At 42.4% G+C, this 26,188-nt stretch overlaps 3 protein-coding genes across 3 annotated transcripts; all 3 read right to left on the reverse strand.

Moving 5' to 3' along the window:
- Positions 1-4,479: 4,479 nt before the first annotated feature.
- LOC307081602 (protocadherin beta-15-like) lies at positions 4,480-13,883 on the reverse strand (the record flags this gene model as incomplete). Its single annotated transcript, XM_079744851.1, has 7 exons — positions 4,480-4,497; positions 4,597-4,790; positions 5,142-5,303; positions 5,553-5,696; positions 6,093-6,342; positions 8,096-10,308; positions 13,709-13,883. The coding sequence occupies 7 exons, from the start codon at positions 13,881-13,883 to the stop codon at positions 4,480-4,482; spliced, it is 3,156 nt and encodes a 1,051-aa protein (XP_079600977.1).
- Positions 13,884-14,521: 638 nt separating this feature from the next.
- Positions 14,522-26,008, reverse strand: LOC307081603 (protocadherin gamma-A12-like; the record flags this gene model as incomplete). Its single annotated transcript, XM_079744852.1, has 4 exons — positions 14,522-14,593; positions 15,134-16,314; positions 23,169-24,036; positions 25,949-26,008. The coding sequence occupies 4 exons, from the start codon at positions 26,006-26,008 to the stop codon at positions 14,522-14,524; spliced, it is 2,181 nt and encodes a 726-aa protein (XP_079600978.1).
- LOC307081533 (protocadherin beta-15-like) lies at positions 18,804-21,206 on the reverse strand (the record flags this gene model as incomplete). Its single annotated transcript, XM_079744787.1, has 1 exon — positions 18,804-21,206. The coding sequence occupies one exon, from the start codon at positions 21,204-21,206 to the stop codon at positions 18,804-18,806; it is 2,403 nt and encodes an 800-aa protein (XP_079600913.1).
- Positions 26,009-26,188: the final 180 nt, after the last annotated feature.

The raw sequence follows: 26,188 nt of genomic DNA on the forward strand, positions 1-26,188 counted from the left end.
TTCCAGGAGTTTGGCTCGTGTTTCCTTCTCATTTCAGCTCCATGGTTAGAGATTGGACTTGAAACTGAGCGAGTAAAAGGACACAAAACCATATTTTAGAAAAGTGGATCAACCTAATTAGATGCTATTCAGTGTTTATAAATACATAGAGCAGAATACCAGTTTTAGACCACGGTTAAATCTGCTATACAGTCTATGCATAAAGTCAATTTCGACACCTATATATTTTGTAACAATAATCCTTGTTGCCTCAGTATGCCTACAGGTCACACCTTGAATGTCTTACAGGATTTTACTTGAATATAGTTATAAGATTCGTGATTGTTGTTACAGTTACATTACATTTTGTCTTTAAGAAGATTGGCTCATATCTAGCTAGGGTGAGTGTTGAAACTAAGAATTATAGTGTTTGGCATTGCAATTGGTTTTACTCACTTTAACCCTAGTACCTGCAGTGTTGGTTTTTGCTGTGTTGTTGATAGTAAGGTCGTTGAGTGTAGTTCGGTCACAAGGTGTGAACAATAGGCTTGATTGACTGGGCAGAGCTAATTGCATTCTAATTGGTTGTACTAACTTTAACCGTAGTACCTGCAGTGTTGGTTTTTGCTGTGTTGTTGTTGATAGTAAGGTCGTTGAGTGTAGTTTCGGTCACAAGGTGTGAACAATAGGCTTGATTGAGTGGGCAGAGCTAATTGCATTTCAATTGGTTGTACTAACTTTAACCCTAGTACCTGCAGTGTTGGTTTTTGCTGTGTTGTTGTTGATAGTAAGGTCGTTGAGTGTAGTTTCGGTTACAAGGTGTGAACAATAGGCTTGATTGACTGGGCAGAGCTAATTGCATTTCAATTGGTTGTACTAACTTTAACCCTAGTACCTGCAGTGTTGGTTTTTGCTGTGTTGTTGTTGATAGTAAGGTGGTTGAGTGTAGTTTCGGTCACAAGGTGTGAACAATAGGCTTGATTGACTGGGCGGAGCTAAGGCTGCCTGAGCTACCATGTGCATTTAAAGGCTAAGTGTTAGCAGCATCAGCTTTAGCGTCAGGACCCAGCAAACAAAGACCCGGGAAACAAAGACCAAGGGAGTCTCTCTGTGGGAGTCAAGACCCGGGAAACAAAGACCAAGGGAGTCTCTCTGTGGGAGTCCCTCGAGGAAGACCTTAGAGGCCACGGTATAGTAGCTATGTGTTGTAATTAAATTATCGTTAGAATCTCTACTCATAGACGACGCCGCAATAGATCCTCTGCTCGGCGTCGCAACCCATCCAATCTATGCCATTTACCCACCCTCGCCATCACTGACCTCGAAGTGATGGGAGGACTCTGGAATTGCCAGTCAGCGGTCAAAAAGGCAGACTCTATTTCGGCCTACGCGTCCCTCAATACCCTCCATTTCCTGGCCCTGACAGAGACTTGGATCACTCCAGAGAACTCTGCCACTCCTGCTGCCCTTTCCACTGTTTACTCTTTCTCACACACCCCTAGACCTTCGGGGCGAGGAGGAGGGACCGGACTCCTCATCTCTCCATTGTGGACCTATCAGGTCCTTCCACTAGAACACTTGGCCAGATCTGCATTTGAACTCCACGCTGTCACTGTCACCCTTCCTATTAATCTCTTCATTGTGGTAATCTACCGTCCCCCTGGTCCCCTTCGTGACTTCTATGACGAAATGGATGCCCTTCTCAGCTGCTTTCCTGAAAATGGCACACCACTCGTTATACTTGGCGACTTTAACATCCTGCCAGAGAAGTTGCACTCACCTGAATTAACCAACTTTTTTGCCACCTTTGACTTTACACTATCCCCTTCTCCTCCCACACACAGGGCAGGGAACCAGCTTGACCTGATATTCACAAGGTCCTGTGGCACCTCTGCTCTCTCTGTTACCCCACTCCCCGTGTCTGACCATCATTTTGTTGCTTTTTCTCTCCCCTTAAAGTCCTCTCCCCCCCTCCTTTCTAGTCCCCACATTGTCACCACCCGCCGCAACCTCAAAACTCTCTCTCCCTCTACGTTTGCCTCAACTGTTCTGTCTTCACTACCTCCTATTGAACAATTCTCTCAACTATCCACAGAGGATTCCTCTGACACCCTGCTATCCTCCCTCTCCTCCTCTTTGGACTCCCTCTGTCCCTTCCACTCCAGACCGGCACGATCTTCACCCACCCCTGCTTGGCTGTCTGAATCTCTGCGGACCCATAGAGCAGAGTTGCGGGCAGCTGAGAGGAAATGGAAGAAATCAGACTGTCCTAATGATCCATCTCACTATCTCCTTCTTCTCTCAGGTTTCACCTCCACTGTGTCAACAGCCAAATCTGCCTTCTACCGGACCAAAATTAACTCCTCCGCCTCAAACCCCAGGAAACTGTTTTCCTTGTTCTCTTCCCTCCTCAACCCTCCCTCCCCTCCTCCTCCTTCCTGCCTCACTGCTGATGACTTTGTTACCTACTTTACCCAGAAAGTAAAGGACATTAGCTCCTCTTTTATCACTGGCACCATCCTCCCTCCCCCGACCCCCACCTCTGTCTTTACCCAATTCATCCCTCTCACCTCAGACGAGGTCAACAGAATTATAACATCTAACCATGCCACCACCTGCCCCCTTGACACTATCCCTTCCTCCCTCCTCCAGGCTGTGTCAAACGACATCCTGCCATTTCTAACCGCACTTATTAAGTCCTCCCTCACTTCTGGCATTGTTCCAACGACTTTCAAGACTGCCAGAATAAAGCCTCTCCTCAAAAAACCAACGCTTGATACCACTGACATCCAGAATTACAGACCGGTATCTCTTCTTTCATTCCTCTCTAAAACATTGGAACTTGCCGTCGCTAACCAACTGTCCTCCTATCTCTCATCTAGCAACCTGCTTGACCCTCACCAGTCAGGCTTCAAAAAAAGCACACTCCACTGAGACGGCTCTCCTCGCAGTGACTGAGTCCCTCCGGGCGGCCAGAGTCTCGTCCCTCTCATCGGTTCTCATTCTCCTTGACTTGTCTGCAGCATTTGACACTGTGAACCACCAGATCCTCCTCGCCACTCTCGCCGAGCTTGGCATAGCTGAATCTGCCCTTTCCTGGTTCACGTCCTACCTGATGAATCGCACTTATCAGCTAACATGGAATGGCTCCTTGTCCAAACCTTGCACGCTTGATACAGGTGTCCCTCAAGGCTCGGTGCTGGGGCCTCTTCTGTTCTCCCTCTACACCAGATCTCTGGGCTCTGTAATTACATCCCACGGCTTTTCCTATCACTGCTATGCTGACGACACTCAGCTATTTCACTCCTTTCCCTCATCTGACAAAGCCCTGATTGCAACACGCATATCTGAATGTCTGGCAGAAGTCAGCACCTGGACAACTGCCCATCGCCTGAGGCTTAACCTCAACAAGACTGAGCTCCTCCTAATACCAGGGAAAGATTGCCCACACATGGACTTACTGGTCACTGTTGAGAACATCACTGTATCTCCTTCTCCAACTGCCAAAAACCTTGGTGCAGTGTTGGACAATCAGTTGTGCTGCACCGCAAACATCACTGCGGTGGCCCGGTCCTGCAGATTTGCACTTTACAACATCCGCAGGATCCGGCCCTTCCTCACAAGGGAAGCAGCTCAGCTTCTAGTCCAATCACTGGTCATCTCCCGCCTCGACTACTGCAACTCGCTCCTAGCTGGACTCCCTGCCTCTGCGATTAAACCCTTGCAGCGCATCCAGAATGCGGCAGCGCGCCTCGTGTTCAACCTACCAAAGTTCTCACATGTAACCCCCCTCTTCCGAGACCTCCACTGGCTCCCTGTAATAGCTCGCATCAGATTCAAGATGATGGTACTGGCATACAAGGCAGTCGATGGAACTGCCCCTGCCTACCACCAAGCATTAGTAAAGCCACACACCCCAGCTCGATCCCTCCGCTCAACTACCTCAGCTGGACGTCTGGTACCGCCATCGCTAAGAGCAAGCAAAGGTCGATCAGCAAAGTCACAACTTTTCTCTGTTTTGGGACCTCAGTGGTGGAACGAGCTCCCTACCAATGTCAGGACCGCAGAGTCGCTCACCAGCTTCCGCAAAAGACTCAAAACTCACCTGTTCAGAGTTCATCTCAACTCTGCATAGAAACCAATGCACAGCCACCATTGAATGTTGTACGTCCTGGCACTTGTACATTACACTTAATCAAGGTACTTAATTGTGTAGCATCTACAGTAGCTGCTATCGCTGCTTTACACGGGGAATGGGTTAGCCTAGCGATTGTAATACTTGCACTTGGTTCTATGAACGTCTTTACTGTACCGACAGCGATATATTGTTTTACTTCTTATGACAAATGTACTTATTGTAACAAATGCACTCATTGTAAGTCGCTTTGGATAAAAGCGTCTGCTAAATGCCCTAAATGTAAATGTAAAAAATGATTGTGAACACACACAAAATGTGGTCCCTCAGGGATTTTCAGGTTACTTTGGGGCAACAAAAGCAGCTTAGTCTCCGTTGTGGACCTAAACATGAACCGTGACCCTCCAGCCACAAACGCTAAGTCGACAATAAAGACATGTTTATTAATAATAATAAAAGTAATAATCATAAAAGCGCCCTACCTCTGTAATCTCATCCGTGTTTTGAAAGGCTTCATCAAAGTCAGCTGAAGATTTTCTCAGGGTCAGGGTCTGGTCTGCAGGCAGTGTGTTGTCATTGTAACCGCTGACAAACTTGAAGTCGCTGGTTCTAGATCCAGTGGTTAAATATGCATCATAATTAAATGTGCTGCGTAAAGTTCCAGTGCCGTCCACATCTGCGTAGTTTGGAGGGAGATAAGAGCTGGGAATAGCAACCGCTCCATCAAATAACAGTCTTGGCTTTCTCCTCCGACAAAACCTCAATCCCAGAATGATAATAATGAAAGTCAGGAAAAATGTGGAGACGGATACCAGCGCGATGATCAGATAAGATGTTAATTTAGAACTGCTGTCTTCATAAGCCATGTCCTTCAGTTCGGGTACTTCAGCCAAGTTATCAGAAATCAGTAAAAACATGGAACATGTAGCAGAGAGGGAGGGCTGTCCATTATCCTTTACAGCGACTACAATGTTCTGTTTCATGTTGTCAGAATCAGAAATGTCTCGATGGGTCCTGATCTCCCCACTGTGCAGATCGATTTTGAAAAGTCCCTGATCAGTGGACTTAATGATCTGATAGGACAGCCAGGCGTTCTGTCCAGAGTCCCCATCAACTGCTATCACCTTAGAAACCAGAGAACCTCCTTGTGCAGCTTTGGGTACCAGTTCAGTCATGAAGGAGTTTCCCTCTGGGGCGGGGTAAAGTATCAGAGGAGTGTTGTCATTTACATCCGTTATGAAGACACTCACAGTCACGTTGCTGCTGAGAGGAGGAGATCCGTTGTCTCGTGCCATTACATAGACTTTAAAGCTCCTAAACTGTTCATAATCAAATGACCTGACACTTTGGATCACTCCGGTGTCTCCGTTAACAGATAGATAAGAGGAGACTGGAGCACCGTTTACTTCACTGGGTAAAAGAGAATAGATCACTGTACCGTTTTGTCTCCAGTCTGGGTCATGGGCCCTAACAGAACACAGGCTGTGGCCCGGTTTGTTGTTCTCAGGGACATAGCTGCTATACGACTGTTCCTCAAACACAGGTGGGTTGTCGTTGACATCAGCTATTGAGATGTGAACAACTGTGAATGACGACAGAGGAGGAGAGCCTTCATCGCTGGCAGATATTGTAATGTTGTATTCAGACACTTGTTCCCTGTCTAGTTCCTTTGTTGTTACCAAAGAATAATAGTTTTTAATTGACGGAATAAGTTTAAAAGGAACATGTTGCTGAAGAGAACACCGAACCTTTCGGTTTTTCTCTGAATCTCTATCCTGCACGTTAATAAGGCCTACCTCCATACCAGGCCCTGCATTTTCTGGTACTGGATTGGATAACGATTTCAAGGCAATGACTGGGGCATTATCATTAATATCTGTAATTCTTACAATTACTTTAGCGTCTGAAGAAATACCAAATCCATCTTTTGCCTGAACAATAATCTCATATTTTGATCCCTCCTCAAAGTCTATATCACCTGCAACAAATATTTCTCCAGTCTGTCTATCAAGGGAGAACAGTTTTCGTGACTTGTCAGACACCCGTCCTAGTCCGTACGTAACTTCTCCATTAACGCCCTCGTCTGCGTCAGAAGCGCTAACGGTGATTACAGGGGTTTTGATCGCAGTGTTTTCAGCCAGGCTGGCCTCATACACTGCCTGACTAAACACTGGGGCGTTATCATTAGCGTCCAACACAGTGACGTCTATCGCTACTGTGCCTGATCTCTGGGGAGATCCACCATCTAGAGCCGAAAGTAATAATCTGATTTCCTTCTGCTCCTCTCTATCTAATTCCTTGTCTAAAACTAATTCTCCATATTTAGTACCGTCACTTGACGTTTGTATATTGAAAACAAAGTGGTCATTCCGGTTAAGAGTGTAACTTTGAACACCGTTTTGGCCTATATCTTCATCATGGGCCGCATCGACGCGATACCGAGCTCCCTTGACAGCAGATTCACTGATTTCCAGCTTTATTCTTTCAGATGGGAAACTCGGTGCATTGTCGTTTATGTCTTGTATCTGTAGTGATACTCGGTGTAATTCCAAAGGAGATTCCAAAAGCAGCTCGAATTTAAGAACACACGACGGCTTTTCTCCGCATTGTTCCTCTCTGTCGATTCTCTCTGAAACAATGAGCTCTCCGCTTCGAAGACTGACATCACAATACCTCCGTTCGTTTTCCTCTGATTCAATACGAGCCTTCCTAGCAGATATTACATCCAATGTAAGTCCCAGGTCGTTGGCGATATTCCCGATAACAGATCCGCGCTTCATTTCCTCTTGAACAGAATAGCTCAGGTCGCCATGAACGAAATGCAGTCCAAACAATAAAAATAAAAAGCCACAAAGGCCCAACTGATTGGGTTCCATTGTAAAACAGAATAATATACCATATAACTACTGTTTCGAGACTGCCAACAACGCTCTTATGAAATGGATTTGATCGAAGGAACGAAACGATCATTCGACTTAAATACTGCTGTAGAACGGTGTCCAAGCTTAGCCTTCTGCTTGCGTCAATAGGTGGTGGGTCGAAATGCTGAAGATTGTATTTGTTGAACTCAATTGCTGGTGCAGAGCGACACCATGAGTCAGTATGCAGAATAACATATTGTTATTGGACGTAAATCATATAACACCAAATAGTCCTACTATTGAATTCCGTTTTAATTTCAACGTCGTATTTTATGGTCTTTGAATGTAGCCTAAAAAAATAGACAATACAGGCTTTGTTCACTGAAAAAAAACAACATTTGATATTGTTAAAATTATCCATAAATAATACTAATTAAATGGTATAGTATTCACGAAGGCATTACAACGTTAAACCGCACTGAATGGACATGCCAGCACCATGGACAGCGACATATTGTGTAGTTGGTCAGTATTAACAGAGAACCATCAGACAGAGCTCAGCATGCAGGTCGTTCAACACCTCATTCAGTCCTTCACATATTATAGCAGTAACATAGTGGTTGGAGCAGCTAACACATAGTGTTATAATAATAAAGTCCTCAGTTAACAAAGAAAACTATCCTGAGTAGATGCTGAATCCTCTAAAAACTCAACAACACAGTGGGACTAGTTGTGACAGACTGGGCAAGTTATGGGAGGAAGAATAAATACAACAAAACCACATGGAAACAAGACAGGATGGAAGCAAGACATCCTTCACTGCTTCTTCAGTAACAAACTTGTTTTGTACCACAATAATGTTCATAAAATGGACGCCCTAATAATTGGATTGCACCATAATAATAACCAACGGTAACAGATGAAAGGTACAAATATGCAAGATATGTAAAAACAATAGAATGATGTGTGACAGCAAAGACAACATTTATGAAAAAAGATGCATGATCCAATGTTGAACTGCCAAAGAGAGCGCTGAATATGAGCTGCTATAGAGAGAAGCTGAAAGACCATATTTCTTAGTGGAATCATAAGAGGAGTTAAACATATGTTATTTATTTACCTCAGGGGAAACATCAAGGTCTCCGAAAACTTCTTCAAAGTCTGTTGGATTCTTTCTCAGGGTCTGGTCTGCAGGCACTGTGTTGTCGTTGTAAGAAGTGACAAATTTAAAGTCACTTGTTCTAGATCCAGTGGTTAAATACGCATCATAATTATATGTGCTGCGTAAAGTTCCAGTGCCGTCCCCATCTGCGTAGTTTGGAGGGAGATAAGAGCTGGGAATAGCAACCGCTCCATCAAATAACAGTCTGGGCTTTCTCCTCTGACAAAACCTGAATCCCAGAATGATAATAATGAAAGTCAGGAAAAAGGTGGAGACGGATACCAGCGCGATGATCAGATAAGATGTTAATTTAGAACTGCTATCTTCATAAGCTATGTCCTTCAGTTCTGGTACTTCAGCCAAGTTATCAGAAATCAGTAAAAACATGGAACATGTAGCAGAGAGGGAGGGCTGTCCGTTATCCTTTACAGACACTACAATGTTCTGTTTCATGTTGTCGGAATCAGAAATGTCTCGCTGGGTCCTGATCTCCCCACTGTGAAGATCGATTTTGAAAAGTCCCGGATCAGTGGACTTAATGATCTGATAGGACAGCCAGGCGTTCTGTCCAGAGTCCCCATCAACTGCTATCACCTTGGAAACCAGAGAACCTCCTTGTGCAGCTTTGGGTACCAGTTCAGTCATGAAGGAGTTTCCCTCTGGGGCGGGGTAAAGTATCTGAGGAGTGTTGTCATTTACATCCGTTATGAAGACACTCACAGTCACGTTGCTGCTGAGCGGAGGAGAACCATTGTCTTGTGCCATAACATAGACTTTAAAGCTCCTAAACTGTTCATAATCAAATGACCTGACACTTTGGATCACTCCGGTGTCTCCGTTAACAGATAGATAAGAGGAGACTGGAGCACCGTTGACTTCACCAGGTAAAAGAGAATAGATCACTGTACCGTTTTGTCTCCAGTCTGGGTCATGGGCCTTAACAGAACACAAGCTGGTGCCCGGTTTGTTGTTCTCAGGGACATAGCTGCTATACGACTGTTCGTCAAACACAGGTGGGTTGTCGTTGACGTCAGCGATAGAGACTTGAATGGTTTTAATTGAGGAAAGAGGTGGAGAGCCCTCGTCGATAGCAGTAATTGTAATGTTATAATGAGGCATTATTTCGCGATCTAGTTTATCGGTGGTCACCAGAGAATAATAGTTTTTGATAGAAGGAATTAGTTTCAACGGCACGTTTTGTTGAATAAAGCAGCGGATCTGTCGGTTTTGTTCTGAATCCATATCCTGCACGTTAATTATTCCAACCTCCGTACCAGGTGACACATTCTCAGGCACTGGATTGTTCAACGATTTCAACAATATGATTGGAGCATTGTCATTGGCGTCTGTAATAAATATTATAACTTTTGTATCTGTAGAGAGACCATAACCATCTTTGGCCTCTAAATAAATTTCATATTTCGACCCTTCTTCAAAGTCAATGTCACCTATAACAGTAACGTCACCTGTTTTCTGATCAAGTGAAAAAAGCATTCTTGACTTTTCTGACATTTTGTTAAATTCATATGTAACCTCTCCATTAACGCCCTCGTCTGCGTCAGTAGCGCTGACAGTGATCACGTGAGTTTTCAAATTAGAGTTTTCAGGCAGGCTGGCCTCATACACGGCCTGACTAAACACTGGGGCGTTATCATTAGCGTCCAACACACTGACGTCTATGGTTAGAGTACCTGATCTCTGAGGAGAACCACCGTCCAGGGCCGTTAACAAAAATTTAATTCCCTGTTGTTCTTCTCTGTCTAATTCTTTATTTAAAACCAATTCAGCATATTTGATTCCAGCACTTGTGGTTTGAGTATTTGAAATAAAATGTTTATTTTCCTGAAGAATATAGCTTTGAACGCCGTTCTGGCCAATATCTGCATCATGGGCCGCGTTGACGCGGTAGCGAGCTCCTTTGTCAGCGGATTCTGTAATTTCCAGTTTGATTGTATCCTTCGGGAACAGTGGCGTGTTATCGTTGATGTCGTCGATTTTCAGTGATATGCGATGTAGTTCTAATGGAGATTCAAATAGAAGCTCAAATTTGAGAAAACACGATGCCTTTTCTCCGCAGAGCTCTTCTCTGTCTATTCTCTTCGCGACGGTCAGGTCTCCGGTACGAAGATTTATATCACAGTATGCTATATTTCGTTCCGTCTCAATACGAGCTTTGCGAGCAGTCATTTTTTCCACATCAATCCCAAGATCCTTTGCTACATTTCCAATGATAGAACCAAGCTTCATCTCCTCCTGAATGGAATAGTCAATCTCGCCATTTGTGTTATGCAGTAAAAAAATGTAAACGAAGATCAAACCGTAGAATCCACAATGTATGATTTCCATTTTCGTAGAAAACTTGTCCAACACACTGTCGTGACTCGTCGATCACACTAAAAACAATACCCAGTTGAGCTACATCCAAATTAAAGCAACGTTACTGAAGTCGGTTTACTCCCTACTATTCCCAACCCTTGTGAGCGTGCACAAAGGCCTTGGCTTTGTGTACGATCCCGTCAATACGCACTTTGGACATGAGGGTATCATAGCGCTTTGCTGGTCTATAGTGACACCATGAGTATACCAGAGATATAACACATAAAGCGTGTATCTGCAATCCATTTACTCAACAGACAATTATATGAAGATATTATGAATAACAAAAACAAGAACACATGCCAATACAATAAAAAGACACAGCAGCATGTGCTTTGAACCATAAAGGGTTCAGGCTCTTCGTATAAAGACTTCACCACGGACAGAGGCAGAACATTCTTCATCAGCATGACTGCAATGTTTTGGCTGCTATTGTGAAAATATAATTAATATTCTTTAACTGACTAGGAAATAACATATCATTTTTGTTTATGCTCATATGACAACTCAATTGTGTACTGCAGTATTGTTTTATAGCCACATTATTTTCAAATCAAATACATGTACTAAGAAATAAAATTAATCTTTATTTATTTGATCCAATGTTTATATGGAGCAACTGTTTTTTCTCAGAAACAAGGACTAAAAATATGCAAATTATTTGCTTAACCTTGTACTCAAGCAAAGGTTGCAATCTTAAAATTTGTCACTTCATTCATTCCATTGTAACCATAACCTTTTATCAGCCTTTCTGAAGAACCTTGTGAGTATCCCCATTCGTTTAACCTGTGTCTGAGAAGAATTCCAGGTCCTGCTGGGGAGTCAAACACCCAAGCCACAATCTGCCTTACATTTTTACACTGTGTCTCTGTGTCGTAAATGCTCAACAATGAGCAAGTCTTAAACAATGAATAATTACAGACCAACAATTGTTGTGTTGTGTCTCTGAAAATATCAAGAATAAACTCTAGAGGGTGCCTACCTCTGGGGAAACATCAAGGTCTCCAAACACTTCTTCAAAGTCAGTAGGATTGTTTCTCAGGGTCTGGTCTGCAGGCAGTGTGTTGTCGTTGTAAGAAGTGACAAATTTAAAGTCACTTGTTCTAGATCCAGTGGTTAAATACGCATCATAATTATATGTGCTGCGTAAAGTTCCAGTGCCGTCCACATCTGCGTAGTTTGGAGGGAGATAAGAGCTAGGAATAGCAACCGCTCCATCAAATAACAATCTGGGCTTTCTCCTCCGACAAAACCTCAATCCCAGAATTATAATAATGAAAGTCAGGAAGAAGGTGGAGACGGATACCAGCGCGATGATCAGATAAGATGTAAATTTAGAACTGCTATCTTCATAAGCCATGTCCTTCAGTTCGGGTACTTCAGACAAGTTATCGGAAATCAGCAAAAACATGGAACATGTAGCAGAGAGGGAGGGCTGTCCGTTATCCTTTACAGCGACTACAATGTTCTGTTTCATGTTGTCGGAATCAGAAATGTCTCGCTGAGTCCTGATCTCCCCACTGTGAAGATCGATTTTGAAAAGTCCCGGATCAGTGGACTTAATGATCTGATAGGACAGCCAGGCGTTCTGTCCAGAGTCCCCATCAACTGCTATCACCTTGGAAACCAGAGAACCTCCTTGTGCAGCTTTGGGTACCAGTTCAGTCATGAAGGAGTTTCCCTCCGGGGCGGGGTAAAGTATCTGAGGAGTGTTGTCATTCACATCCGTTATGAAGACACTCACAGTCACGTTGCTGCTGAGCGGCGGAGATCCGTTGTCTCGTGCCATTACATAGACTTTAAAGCTCCTAAACTGTTCATAATCAAACGACCTGACACTTTGGATCACTCCGGTGTCTCCGTTAACAGATAGATAAGAGGAGACTGGAGCACCGTTGACTTCACCAGGTAAAAGAGAATAGATCACTGTACCGTTTTGTCTCCAGTCTGGGTCATGGGCCTTAACAGAACACAGGCTGTGGCCCGGTTTGTTGTTCTCAGGGACATAGCTGCTATACGACTGTTCCTCAAACACAGGTGGGTTGTCGTTGACGTCAGCTATTGAGATGTGAAAAACCTTGACCGATGACAGAGGAGGAGAGCCCTCATCGGTGGCGGATATTGTAATGTTGTATTCAGACACTAGTTCCCTGTCTAGTTTCTCTGTTGTTACCAAAGCATAGTAATTTTCAATGGAGGGAATAAGTTTAAAAGAAATTGTTTGTTGAATGGTGCAACGGACCTTTTGATTTCTTCCAAAATCTATATCCTGCAAATTTAAAAGTCCCACCTCTGTACCAGGTGACACATCTTCTGGTACAGGATTGGTCAACGATATTAAAGAAATGATTGGTGAGTTGTCATTCACATCAGTTATACTTATTATTACCTTTGTATCTGAAGATAGACCATAACTGTCTCTGGCCTCAACAAACATTTCATAGTGAATTCCATCTTCAAAATCTATGTCACCTATAACGAATATTTCACCAGACTGACTGTCAAGTGAAAACAATTTCCTTGATTTATCAGATATCCGGCCTAGTCCATATGTGACTTCTCCATTGATTCCCTCGTCCGCGTCAGTTGCGCTGACAGTGACAACGACGCACTTCAACGGAGAGTTTTCAGGCAGTCTGGCCTCATACACGGCCTGACTAAACACTGGGGCGTTATCATTAGCGTCCAACACAGTGACGTCAATGGTTAGAGTACCTGATCTGTGAGGAGAACCACCGTCCAGAGCCGTTAACAATAGCTTAATTTCCTTCCGCTCCTCTCTGTCTAACTCCTTGTCGAGAATCAATTCGCCATATTTACTGCCAGCACTTGTAGTTTGTATATTGAAAACAAAGTGGTCATTCCGTTGAAGAGTGTAACTCTGAACACCGTTTTGGCCTATGTCTTCATCATGAGCCGCATTAACGCGATACCGAGCTCCTTTGTCAGCAGATTCGCTTATTTCCAGCTTGATTTTATCCGCAGGGAAACTCGGTGCATTGTCGTTTATGTCTTGTATCTGTAGTGATACTCGGTGTAATTCCAAAGGAGATTCCAGAAGCAGCTCGAATTTAAGAACACACGAAGGCTTTTCTCCGCATTGTTCCTCTCTGTCGATTCTCTCTGAAACAATGAGCTCTCCGCTCGGAAGATTGACATCACAATACCTCCGTTCGCTTCCCACCGTTTTAATACGAGCCTTACGAGTAGATAATATTCCGACTTCCAATCCCAGATCCTTAGCGATATTTCCAATAACAGATCCACGCTCCATCTCCTCTTGAACAGAATAGCTCATGTCGCCATGAACGAAATGCAGTCCAAAAAATAAAATTAAAAAGACACAAAGGCCCAAATGACTGTGTTCCATTGTAATGCCAAATAAAATACCATATAAGTGTTTCGAGAATGCCAACAACGCTCTAAAGAAATGGATCTTAGCGAAAATATCATACGGCTTAAATACCGGCGTAGCACGATGTCCAAGCTTTGTAGCCTTCTGCTGGTGTCAATAGGCGGTGGGTGGAAATGCTGACCACAGCATTATTTTTAACTCAATTGCATGTGCATAGCGACATCATGAGTCAGTAGGAAGTACAACATATTATGAGTGGATGTATTTCAATTTACACCAAATATGCCTGCTGTTGAATTAAGTCATCGTTTCAGCTCCATTTTTGAAAGTCCGGGAATTTGGCAATTTTTATTAACAAACTTTAGGCTATTGTCAATCAATAACTGATTCAATGCTTACTAGTAAAACTGATTAATCAATATCAATTGAATAGCATGGTATTTACGAAGGCATTGCTATAGCAAACAGCACTGAAAGAAAATTCCATCACCCTGGACAGCGATACAGCATGCAGCAGGTCATGACAGAAATCCACCAGACAGAGCTAAGCATGCAGACTGTTACACACCACAGTCAGTCATCCCCATAGTTTAGCAGTAATATAGTGGTTGGAGCAGCTAACACATAGTGGCAAAATAAAGTCCTCAGATTACTCAGAAGGCTTTGCAGGGTACAGGTTGAAGCCTCCAAATACTCAACAACAAGGTGGTACTCGTGGTGACAGACTGGGCAAAGAGAAAGTTAGAGCAGGGAGAAAAACAAAAATGATACCACATAGAAACCAGACAGGATGTTTTATGTGACAGTAAAAGTGATTTTTGTGGGATATCTTCAAAAATGACATCACTCAAGTCCATGTAAAGATATTTGTCCCAAACAGTGTAGAGAGAAACAAAACTTTTTTGACTTCCTTCCGAAAATAAGTTAAGGTCTTTTTTTTTACTTTTACCACAGAAAGAAAAAAAGGTCTATTACATCCTTAACTTTATCTTCAGCAACAAATTACTTTGTTTCACAACCCCATGAAATAAACACAAATGCTGTAATAAAAGACTATAAATAGGAATGCAACATAAAATAGCCATCTTTATGCTCGATTAAATAATGAACATTTAAAATGTACGCAAAAATGATCTCACTGTGTGGGCCTGCAAGGACAAAAACATGTCTGAAAGAGCTCATTTGAACTGTCAAACCGTCCTTTACAAAGTAATTGCATGAGATAGAAATTAAAATGTTCTATTTTTTTTTGCTACAGTGCCTACCTCTGTTGTAACATCAAGGTCTCCAAACACTTCTTCAAAGTCGGTTGGATTTTTTCTCAGGGTCTGGTCTGCAGGCAGTGTGTTGTCATTGTAAGACGTGAGAAATTTAAAGTCACTTGTTCTAGATCCAGTGGTTAAATATGCATCGTAATTATATGCGCTGCGTAAAGTTCCAGTGCCGTCCACATCTGCGTAGTTTGGAGGGAGATAAGAGCTGGGAATAGCAACCGCTCCATCAAATAACAGTCTGGGCTTTCTCCTCCGACAAAACCTCAATCCCAGAATGATAATAATGAAAGTCAGGAAAAAGGTGGAGACGGATACCAGCGCGATGATCAGATAAGATGTTAATTTAGAACTGCTATCTTCATAAGCTATGTCCTTCAATTCTGGTACTTCAGCCAAGTTATCAGAAATCACTAAAAAAATGGAACATGTAGCAGAGAGGGAGGGCTGTCCGTTATCCTTTACAGACACTACAATGTTCTGTTTCATGTTGTCGGAATCAGAAATGTCTCGCTGGGTCCTGATCTCCCCACTGTGCAGATCGATTTTGAAAAGTCCCGGATCAGTGGACTTAATGATCTGATAGGACAGCCAGGCGTTCTGTCCAGAGTCCCCATCAACTGCTATCACCTTGGAAACCAGAGAACCTCCTTGTGCACCTTTGGGTACCAGTTCAGTCATGAAGGAGTTTCCCTCTGGGGCGGGGTAAAGTATCTGAGGAGTGTTGTCGTTTACATCCGTTATGAAGACACTCACAGTCACGTTGCTGCTGAGCGGAGGAGATCCGTTGTCTCGTGCCATTACATAGACTTTAAAGCTCCTAAACTGTTCATAATCAAACGACCTGACACTTTGGATCACACCGGTGTCTCCATTAACAGATAGATACGAGGAGACTGGAGCATCGTTCACTTCACCAGGTAAAAGAGAATAGATCACTGTACCGTTTTGTCTCCAGTCTGGGTCATGGGCCCTAACAGAACACAGGCTGTGGCCCGGTTTGTTGTTCTCAGGGACATAGCTGCTATACGACTGTTCCTCAAACACAGGTGGGTTGTCGTTGACGTCAGCTATTGAGATATGAACAACTTTGACTGACGACAGAGGAGGAGAGCCCTCATCGGTGGCGGATATTGTAATGTTGTATTCAGACACTAGTTCCCTGTCTAGTTTCTCTGTCGTTACCAAAGCATAGTAATTTTCGATAGAAGGGATGAGTTTAAAAGGAACGGTTTGCTGAATAGCGCAACAAACTTTTTGATTTCTCCCAAAATCTCTATCCTGCACGTTTATAAGTCCCACCTCTGTACCAGGTGACACGTCTTCTGGTATAGGATTGGTCAACGATATCAAAGATATTGCTGGTGAGTTGTCATTCACATCAGTTATTCTTATTATTACTTTTGTATCTGAAGAGAGACCATAACTGTCTCTAGCCTCAACAAATATTTCATATTTAGTTCCATCTTCGAAGTCTATGTCACCTGCAACGAATATTTCTCCCGACTGTCGGTCAAGGGAAAACAATTTCCTTGATTTATCAGATATCCGGCCAAGTCCATATGTTACTTCTCCATTGACACCGTCGTCAGCGTCCATTGCGCTTACAGTGACAATGAGGGACCTCAACGGAGATTTTTCAGGCAGACTGGCCTCATACACGGCCTGACTAAACACTGGGGCGTTATCATTCGCGTCCAACACAGTGACGTTTATGGTTAGAGTCCCTGATTTCTGAGGAGAGCCGCCGTCTAAAGCCGTTAACAATAATTGAATTTCCTTCCGCTCCTCTCTGTCTAACTCATTGTCGAGAATCAATTCGCCATATTTACTGCCAGCACTTGTCGTTTGAATATTGAAAACAAAGTGGTCATTCCGTTTAAGAATGTAACTCTGAACAGCGTTTGGGCCTATATCTTCATCATGAGCCGCATTAACGCGATACCGAGCTCCTTTGACAGCAGATTCACTGATTTCCAGCTTGATAATATCCGTCGGGAAACTCGGTGCATTGTCGTTTATGTCTTGTATCTGTAGTGATATACGGTGTAATTCTAATGGAGATTCCAAAAGTAGCTCGAATTTCAGAACACATGAAGGCATTTCTCCGCATTGTTCCTCTCTGTCAATTCTTTCTGAAACGATGAGCTCTCCGCTTCTAAGATTGACATCACAATACCTTCGTTCGCTTCCCACCGTTTTAACACGAGCCTTCCGAATAGATAATGTTCCGAGTTCAAATCCCAGATCCATTGCGATATTTCCAATAACAGATCCACGCTTCATCTCCTCTTGAATCGAATAGCTCATGTCGCCATGAACGAAATGCACTCCAAACAATAAAAATAAAAAGACACAAAGGCCCAATCGACTGTGTTCCATTGTAAAACAGAATAATATACCATATAACTACTGTTTCGAGACAACCAACCAAGCTCTTAAGAAATTGATTTGTTCGAAGTGACGAAAAGATCATTCGACTTAAATACCGCTGTAGAACGATGTCCAAGCTTTGTAACCTTCTGCTCGCGTCAATAGTGGGTCGAAATGCTGACGATTGTATTTGTTGAACTCAATTGCTGGTGAATAGTGACACCATGAGTCAGTAGGAAATATAACATATTGAGAGTGGACGTAAATCATGTTACACCAAATAGTCCTTCCATTGAATTTAGGTTTACTTTCCCCGTCGTTTTTTATGGACTTCTAATTGAACTGAAAAAGGAAACCATAAAGGCTTTGTTCAGCAATAAAACGAATTCATTGGAAATTAATACGAGTATGCATAAATAATACATATTAAATGGTACAGTATTTACGAAAGCATTACAACGTTAAACCGCACTGAATGGACATCCCAGCACCATGGACAGCGACATATAATGTAGTTGGTCAGTATTAACAGAGATCTATCAGACAGAGCTCAGCATGCAGGTCGTTCAACACCTCATTCAGTCCTTCACATATTATAGCAGTAACATAGTGGTTGGAGCAGCTAACACATAGTGTTATAATAATAAAGTCCTCTGATAACAAAGAAAACTCTGCTGAATAGATGTTGAATCCTCCAAACACTCAAAAACAAAGTGGGACTATTGGTTACAGACTGGGAAAGTTATAGGAGGAAGAATAAATACAACAATACCGCATGGAAACAAGACAGGAGGATTTATGTGACAGGGAAAGGTTTTTCTGGGATATCTTGAACCATCATATCTCCCTCACCCTTCAAGTTAAAGACATCTGTCCCAAACAGTGTAGCGACAATATCGTTCACTTAAAATTACGAGCAACTTTTTGCAATGACTTCTAAAAATAAATGAAGTGCTGCACATCGTACTCCACAAAAACAAATAATGGGCTGTTACATCCTTCACTGCTTCTTCAGCAACAAACTTGTTTCTTACCACATTAATTTTCATAAAATGGAGGCCCTTAAAAATGGATTGCCCCTTAATAATAACAAACGGTAGATGAAAGGTGCAAATATGCAAGCTATGCAAAACCAATAGAATCATGTGTGCCAGCAAAGACAACATTTATAAAAATAAGATGCATGATCCAATGTTGAACTGCCAAAGAGAGCGCAGAATATGAGCTGCTATAGAGAGAAGCTGAACGACTATAGTTCTTAGTGAGAACATATTAGGAGTTGAAACACACGTTATTTCTTTACCTCAGGGGAAACATCCAGGTCGCCAAAAACCTCTTCAAAGTCTGTTGGATTTTTTCTCAGGGTCTGGTCTGCAGGCAGTGTGTTGTCATTGTAAGACGTGACGAATTTAAAGTCACTTGTTCTAGATCCAGTGGTTAAATAAGCATCATAATTATATGTGCTGCGTAAAGTTCCAGTGCCGTCCACATCTGCGTAGTTTGGAGGTAGATAAGAGCTGGGAATAGCAACCGCTCCATCAAATAACAGTCTGGGCTTTCTCCTCCCACAAAACCTCAATCCCAGAATGATGATAATGAAAGTCAGGAAAAAGGTGGAGACGGATACCAGCGAGATGATCAGATAAGATGTTAATTTAGAACTGCTATCTTCATAAGCCATGTCCTTCAGTTCAGGTACTTCAGCCAAGTTATCAGAAATCAGTAAAAACATGGAACATGTAGCAGAGAGGGAGGGCTGTCCGTTATCCTTTACAGCGACTACAATGTTCTGTTTCATGTTGTCAGAATCAGAAATGTCTCGCTGGGTCCTGATCTCCCCACTGTGAAGATCGATTTTGAAAAGTCCTGGATCAGTGGACTTAATGATCTGATAGGACAGCCAGGCGTTCTGTCCAGAGTCCCCATCAACTGCTATCACCTTGGAAAGCAGAGAACCTCCTTGTGCAGCTTTGGGTACCAGTTCGGTCATGAAGTAGTTTCCCTCCGGTGTGGGGTAAAGTATCTGAGGAGTGTGGTCATTTACATCCGTTATGAAGACACTCACAGTCACGTTGCTGCTGAGCGGAGGAGATCCGTTGTCTCGTGCCATAACATAGACTTTAAAGTTCTGAAACTGTTCATAATCAAATGACCTGACACTTTGGATCACTCCGGTGTCTCCATTAACAGATAGATAAGAGGAGACTGGAGCACCGTTGACTTCACCAGGTAAAAGAGAATAGATCACTGTACCGTTTTGTCTCCAGTCTGGGTCATGGGCCCTAACAGAACACAGGCTGTGGCCCGGTTTGTTGTTCTCAGGGACATAGCTGCTATACGACTGTTCCTCAAACACAGGTGGGTTGTCGTTGACGTCAGCGATAGAGACTTGAATGTTTTTTAGCGAGGACAGAGGTGGAGAGCCCTCGTCGATAGCAGTAATTGTTATGTTATAATGTGGCGTTAATTCTCGATCTAATTTATCGGTGGTCAACAGAGAATAATAGTTTTTGATAGAAGGAATTAGTTTAAATGGCACTTTTTGTGGAATGAAGCATAGGACCTGTCGGTTTTTCTCCGAATCTATATCCTCCACGTTAATTAGTCCAACCTCTGTACCAGGTGATACATCCTCAGGCACTGGATTGGTCAACGATTTTAACGATATAATAGGAGCGTTATCATTGTCATCAGTAATAAATATTATAACTTTTGTATCCGTTGAGAGACCATAACCGTCTTTGGCCTCTATATATATTTCATATTTCGATCCTTCCTCAAAGTCAATGTCACCTATAACAGTAACCACACCTGTTTTCTGATCAAGTGAAAAAAGCTTTCTTGACTTCTCAGACATTTTGTTAAATCCATATGTAACCTCTCCATTAACGCCCTCGTCTGCGTCAGTAGCACTAACAGTGATCACGTGGGTTTTCATCAGAGAGTTTTCAGGCAGACTGGCCTCATACACGGCCTGACTAAACACTGGGGCGTTATCATTAGCGTCCAACACAGTGACGTCTATGGTTAGAGTACCTGATCTCTGAGGAGAACCACCGTCCAGAGCCGTTAACAATAATGTCATTTGATGTTGTTCCTCTCTGTCCAATTCATGGTTTAAAATCAATTCGGCATAGTTGATTCCAGCACTTGCGGTTTGTGTATTTAAAACAAAATGTCTATTTTCCTGAAGAATATAGCTTTGAACGCCGTTCTGGCCAATATCTGCATCATGGGCCGCGTTGACGCGGTAGCGAGCTCCTTTGTAAGCCGATTCTGTAATTTCCAGTTTTATTGTATCCTTCGGAAACAGTGGTGTGTTATCGTTGATGTCGTCGATTTTCAGGGATATATGATGTAATTCTAAGGGTAATTCCAATAGAAGCTCAAATTTGAGAATGCACAAAGCCTTTTCTCCACAGAGCTCTTCTCTGTCTATTCTCTTCGCAACAGTCAGGTCTCCGGTGCGAAGATTTATCTCACAGTACCCTCTGCTATTTCGTTCCGTCTCAATACGAGCTTTGCGAGCAGTCATTTTTCCCACATCAATCCCAAGATCAATTGCAACATTTCCAATGATAGAACCAAGCCTCGTTTCCTCCTGAATTGAATACTCCAGCTCGCCATTTATGACGTGCAATAAAACAATGAAAACGATGATCGAACCGTAAAATCCGCAATGTCTGTTCTCCATATTCGTTCAAAAGCTGTTCAATACACACTCGTCAATCACACTGAAAACAATGACCATTTGAGCTACACCCTATTAAAGCAACGCTACCGAAGTCGTTTTCCTCCCTACTTGTTTCAAACCTCGTGTGCGTGGATGCGAGCTTCGGCTTTGTGATCGAGCCCGTCATAAGCACAATGGACATGAGAGTCGGTATCACAGCGCTTTCCTGGTCTATAGTGACACCATGAGTATACCAGATAACACGTCAAGCGTGTACATGCAATTTAATCTCTCATGGTAATACAACAAATTAAAATGACAAAAACAAGACATTACAATACCAAGACAAAGCGGTTTGTGCTTTGAAAGATTAAATGATTCAGGGTCATAATACGTCAGCACCAGACAATCAGACAATCTTCAGACAATCTTCTGTACATGAGAATGACAGAAAATGCACTGTATTGGCTGCTACTCTGAATGGATTATCCTATCATATAGCTTGTATCATTTTCTGTATGCACATATGAAAGCTAAATCCTGAGGAATTTATCTAAATTGATTCCATTGTAACCATATATTTTCTAAATACCTTGACTATCCCAATTACTACGACCTGTGCTTGAAATTTATTCCGGGTAGTGCTCAAAATATGTCGAACACCCAACCGACTAACTGCCTTACATTCCTCGCTGCGTCGTCCATGTTGTAAATGCTTAACAATGAGCATTTGTAAAAAAAATTGTAAGAAAAAATGAAATTGTTGTGTTTGGATCTCTGTACATATTAAGAAAAACATCTAGAGTCAGCCTACCTCAGGGGAAACATCCAGGTCTCCAAACACTTCTTCAAAGTCTGTTGGATTTTTTCTCAGGGTCTGGTCTGCAGGCAGTGTGTTGTCATTGTAAGAAGTGACAAATTTAAAGTCACTTGTTCTAGATCCAGTGGTTAAATAAGCATCATAATTATATGTGCTGCGTAAAGTTCCAGTGCCGTCCACATCTGCATAGTTTGGAGGGAGATAAGAGCTGGGAATAGCAACCGCTCCATCAAATAACAGTCTGGGCTTTCTCCTCCGACAAAACCTCACTCCCAGAATGATAATAATGAAAGTCAGGAAAAAGGTGGAGACGGATACCAGCGCGATGATCAGATAAGATGTTAATTTAAAACTACTATCTTCATAAGCTATGTCCTTCAGTTCTGGTACTTCAGCCAAGTTATCAGAAATCAGTAAAAACATGGAACATGTAGCAGAAAGGGAGGGCTGTCCGTTATCCTTTACAGACACTACAATGTTCTGTTTCATGTTGTCAGAATCGGAAATGTCTCGCTGGGTCCTGATCTCCCCACTGTGAAGATCGATTTTGAAAAGTCCCGGATCAGTGGACTTAATGATCTGATAGGACAGCCAGGCGTTCTGTCCAGAGTCCCCATCAACTCCTATCACCTTGGAAACCAGAGAACCTCCTTGTGCAGCTTTGGGTACCAGTTCAGTCATGAAGGAGTTTCCCTCTGGGGCGGGGTAAAGTATCTGAGGAGTGTTGTCATTCACATCCGTTATGAAGACACTCACAGTCACGTTGCTGCTGAGCGGAGGAGATCCGTTGTCTCGTGCCATAACATAGACCTTGAAGCTCCTAAACTGTTCGTAATCGAAAGAGTGTAAAGTTTGAATGTCCCCAGTGTCTCCATTAATAGACAGAAAAGATGACGCCTGAGCACCATCAGCTGCACTTGGCAAAAGAGAATAAATGACTGTGCCATTTTGTCTCCAGTCTGGGTCTCTTGCAGAAACTGAACATATAATGTGACCAGATTTGACATTCTCAGACACATATGTGCTGTATGACCGTTCATCAAACACAGGCGGGTTGTCATTGATGTCCGCTACAGCGACTTGGATCGTTTTCATGGATGAGAGAGGTGGAGAGCCCTCGTCTCTGGCAGTAACTGTGATGTTATAATCAGGAATCAATTCACGATCTAGTTGTTCTGTGGTCACCAACGAGTAATAGTTTTTGATGGAAGGAATAAGTTTAAATGGGACATTCTGCTGAATAAAGCAGTGGACCTGTCGGTTTTGTTCAGAGTCTCTATCTTGTACGTTAATAATGCCTACTTCTGTACCAGGTGACACATTCTCCGGTACGGGATTGGTTAACGACTTTAAAGTGATAAATGGGGCGTTGTCATTAGCATCGGTTACACTGATGATCACTTTTGCATCTGAAGAAAGGCCATATCCATCTTTGGCCTCCACAAACATTTCATATTTGTTTTCTTCCTCAAAGTCAACGTCACCTATTACAGTAATCTCCCCCGTTGACTGATCAAGTGAGAATAATTTCCTTGAATCATCAGATATCTGACTATATTCATATGTTACTTCTCCGTTAACGCCCTCGTCTGCGTCAGTAGCGCTAACAGTGATCACGTGGGTTTTCAACGGAGAGTTTTCAGGCAGACTGGCCTCATACACGGCCTGAAGAAACACTGGGGCGTTATCATTAGCATCCAACACAGTGACATCTATGGTTATAGTACCTGATCTCTGAGGAGAACCACCGTCCAGGGCCGTTAACAATAATTGCATTTCCTTCTGTTCCTCTCTGTCTAACTCCTTGTCCAGAACCAGTTCGCCATATTTAATACCAGAACTTGTAGTTAGAATATTTAAGATGAAATTGCTATTTGGTTGAAGAACATAGCTTTGAACAGCGTTCTGGCCTATGTCTGCATCGTGGGCCGCATTTACACGATATCTCGCTCCTTTTACAGCCGATTCGCTAATATCCAGTTTGATTTTGTCCTTTGGAAATGTGGGTCCGTTGTCGTTCACGTCTTGGATCTGCAGTGTTATACGATGCAATTCCAACGGAGCTTCCAAAAGAAGCTCAAATTTAATAACACACAAAGGCTTCGCCGCGCATATTTTCTCTCTGTCCATTCTCTCCGCCACAACCAAATCTCCGCTCCGTAGATTAACATCGCAGCATCTTTTGTCGTTTCCTTCGGTTTCAATACGAGCTTTGCGAGTCGACAGCCTGCCAACATCAAGACCAAGATCGTTCGCTATATTTCCAATAACAGATCCCAGTTTAATCTCCTCCTGAACAGAATAAACCAAGTCACCATTTGTGTATTGCAGAAACGCGCAGAAAAAGACAAACCAGGGAATAATGAACCCCTTGAAAAACATCGTCAGGAAAGCGGTGATTCCTATCGTAAAACGGCCCTTTTCCGTAAAAAATATTATATTCAAAACATATAAGGTATATTTCCATAAGCCAAAGAGCAGACACGACGCGTTTGCCTCTGCAATATACTACAGTCTGCTGTACTGATTACACGTCGCAGACCCACTTAGCTGGTTGATGTCAGAAAGTGATTGGTTTCATTGGTGCACAGTGACACCATGAGCACACAAATAACACAGCAAACCAAACCTGGCCCTTTCCATTTGAAATGTTCGTTCATGCTCCATTTAAATCTTGACACATGATAGTCCATAATGATCAACGTTACATCAAGTTGATTCTTTATCAAGTAACAATAACAGTATCTTTAATGATATACATTATTATAATGTATTGAAGTGCCGCATGTGTTAAACACTTAATGTAAATGTTGCTTTAGAAAAGAGAATATTCAAACCAAATATGACGAGAACTGCATTCGATTGAAGGCCTGCCCAACGTTGGCAAGAAAGTTATGTCCAATTTCGAATAATTGAAATATTGAAAGGTTAATAAACAGTATAATAATGGCAACTTGCAACAACATGTTTATACTGGCATTTATTAAATCAGTTTAACACTGACAATATAATTATTCATTTTTATTAAATGAAGCAAGTGCATCACACACACGCACACACACACACACACACACACACACACACACACACACACACACACACACAAAATAAGGTCGTCTTAATCAGTAAGCAACTTTTTGAAGCCAGCATGCTAAACCAGCACATGCATTTTATATGAATTCAACCCATTCAGTCCTCACCACGTGATACTAGGCTGCTACCTTCTATGTTTCTAGGTCAATATGTTTAATGTGTCTTCTCTGGAAGTGTTTTGTTGTGTTTTTAATTAGTTGAAGATCAGACATTCATGCAAATACAAACTTCTTCCATTTCGATGCAGAAAAGTAAACACTCCCATTCTTACATGTTATTCAATCTGCGATCGGAACCAATTTCAAGAAACGTTTTACCACAAAATAATAAGTACGTAACGTGACGTATGAAGTACGTTTTGCAAAATATCTTGATGTTTTCCATTATTCATCTACTGAACCATGATGAATACATGTTCATAACCTAGGTTCTTGACATCACTTTTTAGGAAAACATGCTATTTCTAGGGATACGGAATGCGTTATGAGACAATGCATAAATTGCATTGTTGCACAAGTCCTTAACATGGTGGCCTATACATTGAAGACCTGGTCACACTCTTCCGACCAAGGTTAGGTTATTGAGCACAAAGGAATCATAGATCTGTTGTCATTCAACAATGGCAAAAACAATATAAGGGCCGTTATTTGACCCTAACATGGTAAAGGTCAAATAATAAATTAAACTAGTTTTAAACCAGAATTCATAATTTATTAATAATCCACAATCTGACCTTATTAACTTAATTTCCCCATATTTAGATTGATCACACAAAGTTAATGTATAAAGTACATAAATATATCATTCAAAATCAACATATTCAGCAGATTTGAATTGGACCAAGGCCTACCTCTGGGTTTCCCTCTGCGTCCCCAAACGCATCATCAAAGTCTGATTGTCTTTTCGACATGGTCTGGTCTGCGAGGAGCGTGTTGTCATTGTAGGATGTAGCAAACTTGAAGTCGCTGGTTCTAGATCCAGTGGTTTCATATAATTAGGCGTCGTAATTGTATGTGCTGCGTAAAGTTCCATTGCCGTCCACATCTGCGTAATTAGGTGGTAAATACGCGCTGGGTATATCAACTGCCCC

Source organism: Pollachius pollachius (genome assembly GCF_949987615.1).
Source record: "Pollachius pollachius genome assembly, chromosome: 10".
NCBI classification, from domain to species: domain Eukaryota; kingdom Metazoa; phylum Chordata; class Actinopteri; order Gadiformes; family Gadidae; genus Pollachius; species Pollachius pollachius.